Genomic DNA, 17060 nt, shown 5'->3' with positions numbered 1-17060 from the left:
ATTTGTCTCACAATTTATTTCAGTGAAGTCTGAGAAATTGACTTAAATGAAGACCAATAAATTCTTCACCATTCTCTTCCTCTGCAGACATCACATGAAATATCTCAAGAGATTCCTGCAGGCTGCTCGTCTGAAATTCAAACCACTTTCAAATTGGCAACAATTCACTCTTTCCAAGATCTGAAAGCATCTGGGATATGGTCGGTGAAGCAAACGCCAGGATCCACAAATGGAAAGTTTTTGAACGGAAATGTCTTCTGAGGTTGTCTCGGTGCTATTTCTGACATGAGGAAAAGTTAGACACATTGAATCATACAAGGGAAGGGAAGCAACGATTGTTCGGTCTGGAAGAGAGAAGTGAGCTAAGGAGCAGTCAGCGACTAAAGTGATGACAGGGAAGATCCCTGGGGACATTCTGAGAACCAGTGAGGAGGTGGTAACCTTGAGTCTAGTAACCTGGAGAGAACAGGTTGGAACAAACTGAGACGGAAGTTAGATGACAGCAATAACTACTCTAGGGAATCAATTAAAGTCAATCTCCTTCAAAGCAGACTGAGGATTGGTGGAAGACTATGAGTTTGAGTCATCCATTTCAATTTTGACATGGACAATCAGACAATTTTGCTTTAAAATTCAATTTCAAAGGTGGAGGTAACATGAAATGAACATTTGAATATATAGAGCAAAAAGGAGCAATTATTACCAGCCACCATAGAACAAATATCTGTGAGAATCCAGATTTGTGCCAAACTCACTTTGAAGCATTTGATCCAAGATAGGAGAAAGGCAGAACAATGGCTACAAGAATCCTACATATATGTTCATTCCTGCAGACGTGCATCCTTACATTAGCACAATTCAGTGGGAACATTCCAGCCAATGGGGGTTTTGTATCAGAGGGTCAACTTCCTATGGAACCCCATGATCCTTGGGCCTCCCTAGGCTACAACTTTCCAAGTGTTCCAGTCAACCCAAACACTCCCTACGACCCATCCCTCTGGCCACAGAATCCTCACCATGGCCATCCAAGCAATCCAAACCCCAATAATCCTGGTAATCGTGGCACTCCAGTAAACCCTAGGCCCCCACAGCATCCTTGGCAACCTGGTGGAGGGCAGTCACCTTCCAATCCTGGGGGGAGGCAACCAAGCAATCCTGGGGGGAGGCAACCAAGCAATCCTGGAGGGAGGCAACCTTCCAATCCCGGAGGGAGGCAACCAAGCAATCCAGGAGGAGGCAACAAGCCCAACACGGGAGGTGGCACTGTCGTAAACAAACCCCAGAGACCAGTCAACCCACGGCCTGAGAGGCCAGTCAACCCTGGGCCACAGCGACCATCAGCACCACGCCCTACACCACAAGCAAGACCACAACCGACACCCAAGAAGCCCTTAGTGGGCAAAGGTGGTGGTGTTGGGAGCAAACCCCAACGTCCTGCAACACCAGGAGTAGTCAATCCCGGTAATGGGCGAGGCCCAGTTGTGGTGGACCCTGTGAGACCCAGTGGACCAAAAGGAACTCCTCCAAAAAGACCAGGGTCTCCAAACAACAGGGGGAATGTTAGACCTGAGCCTGGTGCCACTCCTAGAGGACCCCTGATCACATGTGCACAGAACCCTTGCCAGAACAGAGGCACCTGCATTGATGACTTCACCAAAGGATTTAGATGTGAATGTCGTCATCTGTACCTCGGTGAACAATGTGAGATCATCATCTCTCCACCACAGCACATCACCATCAACAGCATTGCCACCACCAGGGCATCCATCTCCTGGCGAGTGCCTCCCAGTATTGATGAGGAGATCTCAGGCTTTGTGGTTCAGTACAACAAGTTTGGCTATGAAAACTTTCACTACAGTCCTTTCATACATCCTTCAGTGGCAGATTTCACATTAACGGTGAGTCCACCTTCTATCTGTTTTGTTTTGTCTCTTAACAGACTCAATTTCTAGTCTGAAAGTGTCACAAAATTGAATTGATAATATTCTCCAAAGTCTTCACGTTTTCTTTCCTACACATCGATTGCTAAGTGACCTAACTGCACAAACTTACAAATTTTTCCCCCATTCTATGAATTTAGTTGAAGCAAAATGTGACACACTAGGAAGAATGTTTTAACCCGTTGAGGACGAGTCCTGAGTATACTTGGGCAAGTGTCTATGTGAAATGCGTGTTGTAACAAAATGAGTTTGTCCTCAACAGGTCAATTGTATAGCTGTGTGAGGGTACACACAGTGAGGTGATTAGTCTCATTTCAGCCTTCACATTCTCAAGAAATATCCCCCAATGAACCTACTTCCCAGAGACATTTTATCCTCTCTCAATGTGAAGCCATGGAATGCGTGTCATTCTGTGAAAAGACTAAACACTCACAACAAAAACACCCATTCAACATTGTGTGATACCAAGCCATGTGTGGAAGAGTCTTTGAGTAGAAACAAACATCCGGAACCAATCTGATTGGCTAATACATTTAAGGAAATATTCTGTTGGCAAACACCCACTAATCTCAGTTTCCATATGCAGGAAACACACTCTGGCATATTACTCTTAGACCACTGGGGAGTTTCACATACATATCTTGTTTTTCAAATGATAACTTCCTAGAAGGCAAAGTTGTGAGGGTTCTAGCTCACTTTCACTGTCTATAAGGATTTACTGAGGTAGCAACTGTTTGTAGGTGGTGGTAAGTCTCAATCTTTTCTGCTTTATTTTATCTGCTCTAGGCTTTGTTTATAAATACTAAAAATTGTTACCAGTTGCAATTCTGTACACATATTCTCTAGTAAAATATAAACTGAGTAAACTCTACCTTAGGCAACTTTGTAAACATATCAAGTCTACAACTTTGTGCCAATTTATGACAAAAATATGCCTATTTCACAAGGAAAATACCAGTGAGTAGATATGACTACAAAGGCTTGCATTCTCCTCTAGACATTGCAAGATATATGTATATCAATTCTGGACAATCTGTGTCACAAATTATCCAAGGAAAAGCTTTTCTGTGCAATACAGTGATTATTAAAATAAACATCATTGAGATACGACAACGTGGTTATAACCACTTTCCTGTTCAGTCTGTTATAAGGCATTTGTTTGGGTAGCTACAGTTTTTAACTGTACTAATGTCCTTGTTGAAATCATATCACAAAGACCCAAAAATCACAAGTACATGAGAGTTGTAAAAATGCCAGAACAGATTTACTGGATGAGATCCTCAGTGAAGTCCTAAAAAAATATAAGCATTATAAGCAAAACTTATCTCAGAAATAACATCCTTTTCTAATTCACTCTTTTCAGCTAAAAGTCCATTTACCTTAGACATATCCACAACCTAAACAGTTCTTTTTGGTGGATTAAATACAGCTTTTTACATATCACAAATGATCCAGACACAAATAAATTGATGGATTCAGTAAACTCAAAGATTTTGGGGGTAAAACTAACATCTGTTATCATTCAGTATAGAAAATGAAATTATACTCTTGTATGTTATTATTTTGACCCATTTCAATGTGTTTCATAACTTTACTCTGTACATATGGAAAGGATATTCTCTCACAAAAAGTGAAATGGTTATTGTAGCTGAGGAGAAACTGATTTTAATTAAAATTTGAGAAAACTCTGACATGCCATCAATACCCAGAGTTCGTATGTTCACAGGTAGTTTTGTGTTTAATCATATCAAGTATGTAACAAAGCTCTGTGACTGTGCCATACAATCAGTTGAATTCAATGTTACTGTACTGATGTTTAAATCATTTATCCCAAATGCCCAAATTGCATAGATTGGTATGGTATACAGTAAAGAGTAAACTTTTGTATACATATAATGGCTGCATCTACTGGCTTCCTTGCATGCTGGCCATACTGTAAAACGAGGAATGTTCGCGTGCATTTTAATTTCTCAAATTTCGCGAGAGCCAAGATTCTCAAATTAAAATGTATGCGAAAGTTCTTACCTACACTCTATGCATTGAATGCCAGTGGCAATTCACGAAAATTTCATGCAGCGAAAAAGGCTGTTGGCTCCAATTCGCGAAAATTTCATGCCGCGAATATATCATGTTTTACAGTAATCATAGAAATATTGCACATACGAAGCACGCTACATGTATATACTGTGAAATTTTCACTCTATACATAGCACTTAGAATATCTCACATGTTACACTTTGATGCACTTCTACGCTTCAAACATGCTTGGCAAATTTAACAACAACAAAAATAAAAGTACTGAAGTTTTGTTTTTTTGGCCATATCACTTGCTATTGACCCAGAATCTGGGCCAGTGACTCTTTAATCTCTGTAATACAGTGTAAGCACCCAGTTTTCCACTGAGCCTGATGGTTGGTATGCCGAGTACACAGGCAGGCTGCTCACAGATTACAAGCTTACACGATATCAGGCTGAGACTCCACTTAACCCCTTGATTCTGGCACCATGCAAATCCCATTTAGAATGCACAAATATGAGAGAAGTCCCAATTTAGTGGGTTAATGCACTGTGGGCATGAAAGTCAAGTATGAAAGGATTCCTCCTACTACAATCAGTCTCACCCTGCAGTGAATCTTGGGTAGTAGGATATGGAATTATCATAGAAGGGTGTGCAAAATATTTAGATGATCCCCCGCCTGTATACGCCCTCCAGACATGTCATAAATGGAATTATCTGCAATTAGGTCAGCTGTCTAGCAAACCGCAACACAACAATGGTCAACTGCATAACACTCTGCAGCTTTACAAACGGAGTAATATACATTTAGACCTACTATGTCTGTGGTGTGAGTAACAGCTAGTGCAGTGCTCATTACATGTTGTGATGCACCATGTGAGAGAAAATTCTATTTTTCATTTTTGTGTATCTTTTTTGACAAACTTCCAGCATCTCTCAGTGGCTGGACTATACTCAATGTAACCAGAAACTACCCCTTCATCCATACATATTTTATGCAAAAAAAAAAAAAAGAAAAAAAAATATATATGTAGGCCTGTAGATATATATTGTTTTTAATAGATCCTCTTCATGTTTCTGAACATTGTGCACAATAACAACATATCCCACATCAGGGCAGATCCAGGATTTCTGTAAAGAGGGGGGGGGGGGGGGCTTTACAAAATTAAAGGGGAGCACATGCACCCCTCCCCCCATTTTTTTCTTTTTATTTCTTCTGTTTTTACCAAAATAAAATAAAGGGGGCAGGCACCCAGTGCGGCCCTCCCTGGAACCGCCACTACACATTATGTTAAAAGTGAACATGATAAAAGTTCACACAAGACTTGTGTTTGCCTTCTATGCCATAATATTTTGAAAATATGTCTATAACGTATCAAATCAAACTATTAACTTTCTTGGGCTTTAGAGGGAGAGAAAGGAAAAAAAAATCCTTCATCTTGTGTTATTTATTTTTTCCCTTTGTTTAAAAGCAAGACAAGCGAACACTATTGAAGCCTAGTAATTAAAACCCAATGATCTACAGCAGGAGTACAAGACCACTAATGTGTACAGGAAGACACGCTCTCTACAATGCACCTGTCAGGGTTACTTAGATCCTTGTAAATCATGCTATCCTGTTTTATTCTATGGGAAGGATAAAAGTCTGAGAGAGAGAGTCATATGCCTGCTACCAAACACCCTATAACAGACCCAAACAAACTACTTACGTACATGTGGTTTCCTAGTAACTCAACCAATGCTAATCCTACCACTTCCAAACCACACAATATATCCTTACACACTGTTCCACCAGATGTCCTGTATGAAAGAGTAATACAAAGGCATACGGATATCAACTAAGCTTACAGAAAGTCTGCACTAAGATTTCAGCAAGTCAGAAATACAGAGTATCAGGCAATGAAAAAGGTCTTAATTCTAATCAATCTAAGGATTTTCTTTTCAAATTTAATACCAAATCTGCCATGCAGGATTTTACTTCTATGAAAGCTGGTCATACACAGGTATGGTAATCCTGGCATAAGACTGTATCGCTTAACCTGCGAAACAAACACAACAACCAAAAAAGAAAATAATCATATCATACAATCTCATTAGGGAAGCTCATGATAAATTTCCTGCTTATTAACTCACTGGATCAGACAGGAAATACTACTTATCATTAAAGAAAAAATGACTCTCCTCAAATTTATTCACTTCCCAAGTTTCCTTTGACCTGTGATTCCCACAAGGTAGTTGATAGTGATAGACACTCAGCTAAAAGATCTATCCCCGACTGTTTTAACCCATTGAGGATGGACTGATTTTGCTACAACACACATTTCCCATAGACACCAGCCCGAGTATACTCGGGACTCGTACTCAATGGGTAATAGTAGATAATGATTTTCTCTAAGCTTCCGATCCATTGTAGTTCTGAAGTATGTAAGACTGTCATACCACATATCTTGTCCTCTGGTTTCATTGCTATGCTTGATGGGTGATCGACTTAAACTTCTAGTTAATCAAAGAGAAAAAAAATTATTGTCACATGTTTTTACTGTGTAAATCTTTTTTATGATGACAAAAAAAAAAAAAATAACAAAACAAAAGACAAAAATAGAAACAAAGAAATTCCAAAAACAAGTGAGAAATTCCAGAGCAGCTCTGCTAATTGTCATGATAATCCATTTAGTAGGTTGATTGTTGGACTGGATTGGATTAGGATCAATTAAAGGTAATACTGTACTACAAGTGTCAGACTACAAGGAATGGGTAAGAGTGCCAAGAGGTGAGAGGAAGTGGTACATATCACATGACCACTGTCTGATAATGAGCTCAATTTCTAGGAAGGGAGGAAAGAATCGGCCATGGGGCTCTAAGGAAAGATTAGATTATATCCATAGGAGTGTGACTTCTTAGGAGTGACCTCTAATAGGAAAGGACCTTTCTAGAAGAGTGACCACTCAGTAGAAGTGACCATTAAGAGGCTTTAGACTGTTGCAATTCAGCACTTGATTTATGATGATCCACAATAGACACACTTCTGACCATGAAGAGGATTAAATAGGAAATGGAGCACATCCGTTCTCATCTGGACACTAATTTCAAACAAAGGTTCTAGCAGTACAAATAGGAACAAGATGAAATGCAGAAATTACTAGGTACACAGCTGAAAAATACATTTTAAGTGAATGTAGCATGTCACAAGGAAGTTAATTCAAATCAAATATAAAGAAACAATTTAAAAAGTGGAAGATTTTCAGAGAAAAGTTGTTCTCCACACATTTACACTCTATCTTAGAAGTAAAAGACAGTTTTGAGGCATTTGGATTGTTTAATTTTTTCACTCATTGTTTTTTCAACCTCACACAACAGATGATATAGGAATCATACTGAGATTTACAAATCATGATCAGATTGCACGCATATCAATCTGAGAAGCATGCCGGCATGCAACTTTCCTGAAGTTACGTTGTCGTGTAAAAGATTCCTTCACCGGGACAACTCATTCTGCATGAGACAATGTTGGCACTAAAAGACCAATAGACAGACCACTAACATTTTGAACATTACATCATCAATTTGTGAACCTAACCATTTCAAAGAATTCATCTGAACTTTGCGGACTGGAAGTCCATTATCATGCCAAGAATGACTAACTTCTGTAGTTGTGGTCACCCAGAAATAGAGACATGGATACCACACATTATGTGGAGAAGCTGAGAGATTGGTGGTGGGGGAGGGGTGAGGGAAAAGGGACAGAGCGGGAGAAGGGGAGGAAGAGAGAGAGGGGAACAGTGTGGGACATACAACATTTTGTTCACAATCTCAGTTTTGAATTAGTCTTAGCTCCCAGACTCCAAAAAGTCACAACACAAGATTCCATAGGGTTACTGTAAAAGAAGGAATGTTCGCATGCATTTTAATTTCGCGAATTTCGCGAGCACCAAGATTCACGAAATTAAAATGCATGTGAAATTTCTTGTCTACACTTTATGCATTGAACGCCAGTGGCATTTCGCGAAAATTTCACGCCACGATAAAGGCCGTCGGCTCCAATTCGCGAAAATTTTGCGAATATATCATGTTTTGCAGTACATTGTCTCAAGGGGGATGACTTCAAATGGAATAAGACTGGCCATCTTGCCAATAAATTATTACCCATATAACTGATACTTTAAATGTCAAATTTGAGGGGTTTTTTGTTTTGTTTTGTTTTATTTTTTTAGATATAAGAACACAGTAGGTTTCTCACATAATATAGAATTGTAGAGAAAATTCACCTTTCACTTCCAGATAACCATACTGATTTGTATCATCATATCACACTGAACCCCTCCCCCTCCCCCCCCCCCAAAAAAAAAAAAAATACCACGATTATTGTTTAAGGATTGGTGTACAAGGGCTGGTGTAACAAGGTTGGTATAACAAGGTTGGTGTAACAAGGACTGGTGTAAAAAGAATACCGTATATGGATTTATACAAAGTTCAGTGTAATTTTGGAAAAGGGTTGCAACCCTCACTGTCAAAAGTACACTAAAAAAAAAAAAAAAAAAAAAGATAACTCTTCCTGTGTTAATTATGTCCTGCCCAAAGTCAAGTTCCACTGGACAGATGCTATATTTAGAGTCAGCTTTAATTTTAGCTCAAAGTTCCTTTGCTGGTTGATATGGAAATATTGCCAAACAATGTAGACCTGTAAAGTGATTCACACTCGCCTGAAGGAAGCCAGTTAATCTATGTGTCCTCCCAAGTTTGGAGAGGGGTGCTGAAATACCATCCCAAGTTTGGAGAGGGGTGCTGTAATGTGTCCGCCCAAGTTTAGAGAGGGGTGCTGTAATACCATCCCAAGTTTTGGGGAGGGGTGCTGTAATTTGTTCCAAGTTTGGAGAGGGGTGTTGTAATGTGCCCTCCCAAGTTTGGAGAAGGGTGCTGTAATATGTCCTACCAAGTTTGGAGAGGGGTGCTGTAATAGGTCCTCCTAAGTTTGGAAGGGGGTACTGTAATGCGTCTTCCCAATTTTAAGGAGGGGTGTTGTATTGCCTCCTCCCACATTTAAAGGATCATTCTTATCAGTAATTATGATCTCCCCGTATTTGCGAAGGGGTGTGGCATTATGTCCATCAAAATTTGAAGGGTGTTGCATTATGTATCGTGGGGGAGGGGTGCTGTGTTTAGCTTGTCCTTTGACTAGCTTCCATCTCTCTTTGTATTCAGTTCATTTTTTTTTTCCTTGGTCAACCTTGGACCAATCACCTCATGCCATCCTCACTGCTGTCTTTGACATCATCACCTGATACTACTGGTAGTAAAGACAAACATGTATCACAGTGGGACCACTCACTCCTCTCTACATTCAAACCTGATACCTCTCATAGTGTACAAACCATAAACCTATACCACTGCTACACCAGCTTCTACCATCCATAGTAATTAGATCAGGAACTACACTGTATAAATTTTGGACATCATCTACCTTGCTACCCTGGATAAATAATACCACACTGTTTGTATACATAGGGCTTTTACTGGTGGCTTTATCTCTCCATTGATTCACATTTCCTTTCCCCAGGCACTTAATCTGTCTATTTCAGGTGAGATGGTAAATACTGTCTGTTTGGTGTTGTGCCTTGTTTTAGACAGCTCAAATCATGTCAAGGTTATGACCATGATCATTATAGAAGCTATGGCCACTGTCAAGGTAGTTTATGTCTGAAAATAGAATCCTTCTCTATTTTGATAGTATACAGCACCAACTGCAGTTCCTTTACCAGAATTCAAGACAAGCGTAAAGTATTTGCAACTTTATTTACCATTGTTAACCCTATATATTCATGCAAAATATCATTTTCATTCTGTTTACTCCAAGTAATAAGACATAAACCAATAAAAAGGGTAGTCACATACATGTACTGTACACAACATATACATGTACAATGGATTTAGCGAGTCTAATTTTTCATGAATCAAGAGTTCTCAGCAATTTTTTGTGAGTGGTTAAATTTGTGATCATAGAGCAGAGAAATGTATGTGCACACAGGTTCAGAGTTAATATCATTGCATGTTTTTAAATTCAAGGAATACAGCACGACTTATGAAATTAATGTAAAAGAAAGCCTTGTGAAATATATGGCAAATACTATATTACTTACAAGCAAAGAGGAATAGTTTGAAGTCTTAACCCATTGAGAACAGACTGATTTTGCTACAACATGCATTTCCCATAGACCCCTGCCCGAGTATACTCGGGACTTGTCCTCAACAGGTTAAATCATTTAGCTTACCACACTATCTTGACAATGGCTAATTTTACCCCCACCCGACTCCAACCCCCTTCCTTCAATTCTGCAAAGAGTCATATCCTGAGATGAGAATGACCTACAGCCGAACCTCACAAAATCTGATCCTGTACCACTGTAAGACAGAAAAGTGTGAAAACATTTTAAGGAAGGATTTCAAAATTTCACATGACCACATTGAAATGTTGGCAGGCTATATCTCTTGAGGACCAGAGCTAAAATCAAGGAGTCTGAACTCCAGCTCACAATCCTAGGATGATGTCGGCAAACTTTGGTTAAATGTCACCCTTCCACTCCTTTCCTCAGGGAAGTCAGAGTTGCTAAAAATGCTGCAGTCCGTGTTATGGCTCTCTAAGGCTTTAAACAAAGTTATATAAAGCATTTGATCCTTTTCAGACTGTTTTGCTTACCAAGGACATGTCTAAAAATCTGTTAAAATATGTTAAGCTTTGTGTGCAGCACCTGCTGTGACTGTTTTTATTCCATGTAATAATTTCACTTCCTGGAAGACTGTTGGTATTGCCTAAAATAAGTGATGTTGTACGTCATTTACTTTTATACACCAAAATTAAAGCATAGAATTGACCTTTCCATACAATCTTTATTTGATTAAATTTACTGGTATCTGGATCATAACATATACAGCTCAAACAATAATATTCAAGTAAGCCCATTCACACACTACAACTCTTTGTATTTCATGACAACGATGCGTAACAAATCAAGAGAACACACAGTTACTACCATCCATTATGCCACATCTTCCCTCACACAATGACCACACCACTTCAAACTCATCATGGCACATTTCAAATGTTGGAATCTGACTCCCAGTACCACTGCTATGATCCAAACTCTGTAAAGACATTACTTAACCCAACAGTATTCTAATCAAGAAGTCAAGTCATACCAAAAGTCAATGCACTTTGATGCTGAGGGACTTTAAAAGGTGTTTGAAGTCTGCAGTCTGTTAATCTCATTATGATGCTCCAAAAATTCATGTCGAAGCAACAGATTTCGTCACAGCTAGGCAATAGATTTTGTCACATCTAACCATAAAAAAAGAAGAAAAACAAAGTGTCAATCCCAATCCATCAACAATCTGCTTCTTTGCAAACTCTTGAACAAACTCTCAAACAAGCTGATATATGGTGACCTTGGAGATGAATAACTTGCATCTCTCACAAGGGAGATAAGCTTCCCATCGTCATGACAACAGACGAAGATGAAGTTTGAAACAGTTGACACATCATCACGCTACCTTCATTAGCAACTTTAATGTAGGATGAAAGAAAATGAGAGTTTGTCTCATTCAATTTCCTGAAATACAATGACTTTCAGGCAGGATGACATTCAGTCAATTCAGTTCCTAGAAACTCCCCAAGGAATTAATCGAAACTTGCTTGATCTTAAAATGCCCCTCCCAAAATCTCCAGCAAATTTATCTCTTTTTCCCCTTTATTCTAACTTTTCAATCCTCTTGTTTTCCATGCAACAGCTTTGATTCTCCTTTTAGTGCAAATTGATACATTTTTTTCTCTTACAATGATTTAACGAGTCTTGAAAGCGAGACATTGAGTAATTTGTAATATAAAAAGCACCAGAAATAGAATATATTATCAATACTATCAATCATATCATATGTATTTCTTCCTTTCAGCAACACTTACATTTCAAGTCCAAATTCACTTCTTTGACATAGAAGGATGCTATAAATGTTATATAAAGATATATGGTTTATAGTGTTCATACTAACTTGTAGTACTTTGCTGAAGACTATGAAATAAATGTGAAAATTTATGTCTTTGACAAATAGTGATTGTTTGTTTTTGTCTATTTTTCTTATTTTCCCTGCAGGATCTAGAACCGGACTCACAGTACACCGTGTGTGTTAGCATCATCCTAATCAACATGAGCCAGACGAATGCTGTCCTCAGGGACCAGTGTGTGGAGGTACGCACTCGCTCACTCTCCCTCAATGAGACTGGCTTACCCGTTACCATGGTAGCCATCATCTTGGGAGGCGTGGTGGTAGCACTCATCCTCATCATGCTCTTGGCTCTATGCTGTCAAAGGAAGTGTCTCCAGACAAGGAGGGCTGTGATTGGTGCAGCAGCCACTGTGAGACGAGCCAGGGCCCAGCAGACCTGTGAGATCCACGGCAATCCCAAGACACCTCTAGCACCACGGCCATCAGCTGGAAACCCACCAAAGAAGGAGCATGAATATAGCAAACCTGGACCACCTGTTAAAGAAAGAGCACCTCCTAAATTTGGCTCACCACCCAACAATAGAGTACTACCACATACTAGAACACAAGCACTGACTCCAAAGCCTCTGCAACTCATGCAGCCTTCCAGGAAACCTGACATCACTACAGCTCATGTCTCAGGAAGATGTATCCATGCCAACAATGGAAACAACTCAGCCTCCAACCCCAAGGATACCTTAGTGATCGACATCCCACCAACGGTTCCGGAGCATGACATTGCCATGGATGCCATTAAGAAAGCTGCAAGGAACCCCGAGGACCCAGCTATGCAGTCAAGCTACTACGCCCGCTCCTATTCCATCTCTAGCTCTGAGTACACAGAACATTCTCTCTATGGAGGCAGTAGGAATCCTCTTGTGTCTGCCGTTACCAGGACGACGACACACCCACCTTCCAGTGTATTCAGGGCTCTACCAAGGTCGGTGGCAAATCACATGATGCGAATCAAGAATGCCCGCGACAAAGATGCAACGGAAGACTTTGATATGGCGAGAACCTACTTCTTGCCTCGTGCATGACGAGAATAGCAGAGACATGGAAAACCATGGAGCTATAGAAAGAGGCAGTATTTTCTTCAGTACCTATTCTTGCGTGATATAATCACTGACAAAGGGAGTATAAGGGAGGCAACTGTTGGACAGCAGTAATTATGGCTTCCGCCGGTGTATGCCACGAGCCAGCCAGGAGACCTAAACTTGACAGTCGGGACAAGGAAGGAGGAGGTCCTTTCTGGGGGCAATGAGCCTCTCAAACAGAGCAGAAAATAGCTTTAGACAAACATGAAGAGGAACCTAAGGATGTATCGTGTGTCTTGTCCTCATGTAGACTCCTGTCTCACACACAGCTACACTACATCAGATATACAGACTTGAAAAGTTAGTATGAAGGATGTCAGATAAGACTTGAGTCTCTCTGTGCTTATCACAGGTATGGGGCTCGAAGAGTGTAGGAGGAAATGACACTACATTCCAATCTCAGACATGAGGCAATGGTTCAAAGGGAGGTCAATGTGGCAATGATTCAAAGGAAGGTCAGTGTGGCAGACCAAGAATTGTGAGAGAAAGCCACTAAAACATGACAGAGATTGAGGCCTGTCATTTTTAATCATTAAGGCAGAAGCAACGTGTGCACGAAAGAAAACTCATGAATATTCATGACAGCTGAAGTAGAAATGTACCTGATTCAATTTCTACCTTTATTGTAGCTTACTAAAACAGGATTATAAAGTCACTGTTAGTGTACTGATGGCTTTCATTGACACAAACACAAAAAACAGTATTATGTCACAAATCAAATTTGAATTAAAGCCACATGTACAATTTGTACTGTAAGTACAGCTGTAGCATTGCATGTAATTTCAGCTTTTCAGCAAAGGATATTGTTATAAGCATCAATATATTTCATCAAGGCTTACACAATGCGATATGGTTGACACAAAATATTTTGTATTTCATAAAACCTTAATGTTGCTGCTACTACTTTAGCAGTGTGTCGATGAAATGCACTATAGTAAATATTAATATCAATTACTGGTGAAACTGGCTAGCAAAATTGATCAGGTGTTGTGATATCTATTAAATGATTTACACTAAGAGCCTCTGTACATAACTCCACTCATAACTTGTTTCAAGACTGTAATGCATGGTGTCATATGCATTGACTTAAAGATAATCAACAGAGAAGTGTCACTATAGTATACCTTTGTCACCAGTCAGATTTGCATGTAAGCCCTACTCAGCATGTTCACAAACGTTCCTCTCCAATACCTAAATATGCTTCTGCAGTTAATTCAAATATCATCACTTTTAATGACGACGGCCAAAGAGAAGCTATTAGTCCATTACAAGTGATTCTTGTATTATAAACCATTGCTTTCATAAAGATAGCAATATCACCCCACCCCCAACAAACAAAATGTTAAGATAACATTTATATGAAGCATTTTGTTCAGTGGTTTAAAAAAAAAGGAAAACTTTCACATATTGATGTTTTTGTTGTAAGATACATCAGAATGTTTGAGAAGTCATACATGGGCAGCAGGACAAACATACAATTTGGATGATACTCTTTGGTTTCACATGGAATAACAAGAATAAGGAAATCTGAGAAGTGCTGCATGCATAGTTTGTAATGGCTTGTAATGGAGAGAAAAAGAAGATGAAACACACGCAACCAAACTTGGCTGTCAGCCAGTCAAATTAACTATTTTAAAAAGTCTGTGGTGTAATTTGTATTCATAATCAAAGGCAACTTCCAATACTAAAAGAGCTCAAGTCCATCATTTATTTCAAATAAAGAAAATCACATTGGAAAGATATTAGACAATGCTAATGAGCATCTTTGTGTCAGACTGGTGTTTAATCAGGTTTATGTAATATCAATTACTTTAATGTGAGCATAGGAAACATGCATTCTTCCAAATGTTAGAGTTTTAGCTTATTTTTGTACATTATCACTCTTGAAGAGTATTTATGGCATAAAGTGATTGTTGTTCACTCGTGGATAATTACTGGTGGTAATTCAAGAGGAGACTTTTAACCCATGGAGGACGGACTGACTTTGCTGTAACACACATTTCTCATAGACGCTTGCCCGAGTATTCTCGGGACTTGTCTTCAATGGATCATTAGAACCAAACACTTTTAACCTGTTGAAGACTAGTCCCGAGTATACTCATAGGTGTCTATGGGAAATGCATGTTGTAGCAAAATCAGCCTGTCCTCAATGGGGTAAGACAGCTACCTACGTGTACCAGTCAAAGCTAATTCAAACTAAGAGCATCAAATGACTGGAGAGCGAGAGAACAGATAACCTCATGAACTAATTCCTGTGACATACCTCACCTCATAGTGGCTCCTATATGCATCCCCTCATGAACAGTTGCTTCAAAGCAGGACATATCATTAATTCTTCTGAAATTTTAATTTGAAGTACAATAAGAGTAAATCAATAGTTTACCATTTTATTGCAGTTTCTTCTTCTTCTTCTTCTTCTTCTTCAAGAAAACCAAGAAAGAGTAAATGGTTGTAGGAAAAAATCTTTCTGCTTGGACTTTGATAAAAACAGAAAAAAAAATTATCCATTCTATAGCATGAACATATTACTTTGTGTATCTGGAAGTAACTGATATTAACTAACAGTTCTTTTTTACAGAAAACTGGGAAAGCAGGCCATTTGGTGCCTTAGTGTTAAACTTTAGAATCTATAGCAGATCTATCCATGCTTGTTCAGAGTGTAACTTGACAAAAATCTTATTTTAGTGTTGTTATGAAATCATTGTGAAAAGTGTATTTTGATAAATCATCCAAGAAACCTCCAATTTGTTCATATCATACAGCAGACAGTAGACTTGTAATTTGTCACTGCAAATATATGTCAATTAATCCAGATTGCTCTGTACAGACACTATACCAAACCTTGTCCAATCCCACAGTGTCTTCTAACTCATCGCCTTCACCTCTTGACTAGACTGTGTAGTGTATATGTATGTAAAGTATTTGTATATAGTTTGATTAAAAATAATGAATCAAATAACTTGGTAATAAAAGTCAATACAGAATATCCACCTCTTGTATATATGTTCATGTTTTATACAGTTAGTTTGTAACAGGTGTATACAATTAAGTATCTAGTCCCTGACAAAACAGTCATAAAAGGTTTGCAGACTTCCAAAGAAGAACTTGTTTACATTCATACATTTCTGAAATTTATTTATAAGATGTGTTTAGAGTCATGGAGCATTCAGACAATGAAAAAAAAAAAATCTTCTTGTAGACTTCTGACTGCAAAAAAAAAAAAAAAAAAAAAAAAAAAAAAAAATATATATATATATATATATATATATATATATATATATATATTCCACACAACCACTGTGTCACAGCCTACATGGCCTCATAAACACTTCTCTATTATAAGCTAGTACATTTATGCAGGAACATGCAAATAACAAGGCAGAATTTAATTAAGCTGAAGGGTCAAGGCAAGTTTGCTTTTAGACTTCCAGAAATCAGCCCACAAACATGATGATATGTGTTTGTACTCTACCTTGGTAAACAAGTTCTTTTATGAGTCTGAAATGTTTCATAGCTCACTGTGCATCAGGTATTTTGTGTGGGTTTGTTTGTCAGTGCTTGTTTGTTTGTTTGTTTTTTGAGCAAGGCTGAAAAATCATGAAAAATAATTTTATACAACTCAAATTTGGGTTTGTATCAATGATGAACCATAAGGAGAATATACCAGGGGAGAAAATCAGATGAAATAAATACAACCTAGCCAACTGAGCAAAAAGAGAAGCTATTTGAACAATGTGCACATGGGATGATTACAAAGTTTAACTGACTTATTACAAAGCTTGATGAAGACTTCCTGATACAATGTACTTCACTCTCATCTCAGTGGCTGACATCAAACTTTCCAAACTAAGAATTCTCCTACATGTACCTTTTCACAGGTTCACACATTCACGCATCGAGACCAACAAGCCGGATGTGAAGCTCTAAACAAAACTTGCTTGCAAAACAAATGGGTGTGAAAAATGGCATCAGGTC

The 17060-nt window shown here is 38.7% G+C and overlaps 2 protein-coding genes across 2 annotated transcripts in view; one reads left to right on the top strand and one right to left on the bottom strand.

The window, feature by feature from the left end:
• The window catches only part of LOC140230253 (SID1 transmembrane family member 1-like), a 123165-nt gene that overhangs the window by 46364 nt on the left and 59741 nt on the right, over window positions 1-17060 (bottom strand). The window lies entirely within an intron of this gene.
• LOC140230109 (uncharacterized) lies at window positions 795-13028 on the top strand. Its single transcript, XM_072310309.1, has 2 exons — window positions 795-1898; window positions 12096-13028. The coding sequence occupies exons 1-2, from the start codon at window positions 795-797 to the stop codon at window positions 13026-13028; spliced, it is 2037 nt and encodes a 678-aa protein (XP_072166410.1).

Source organism: Diadema setosum, chromosome 6 (assembly GCF_964275005.1).
Source record: "Diadema setosum chromosome 6, eeDiaSeto1, whole genome shotgun sequence".
Lineage (NCBI taxonomy): Eukaryota > Metazoa > Echinodermata > Echinoidea > Diadematoida > Diadematidae > Diadema > Diadema setosum.
Note: the sequence above shows the minus strand (reverse complement) of the source record. Positions and strands in the feature narration are given on the sequence as shown.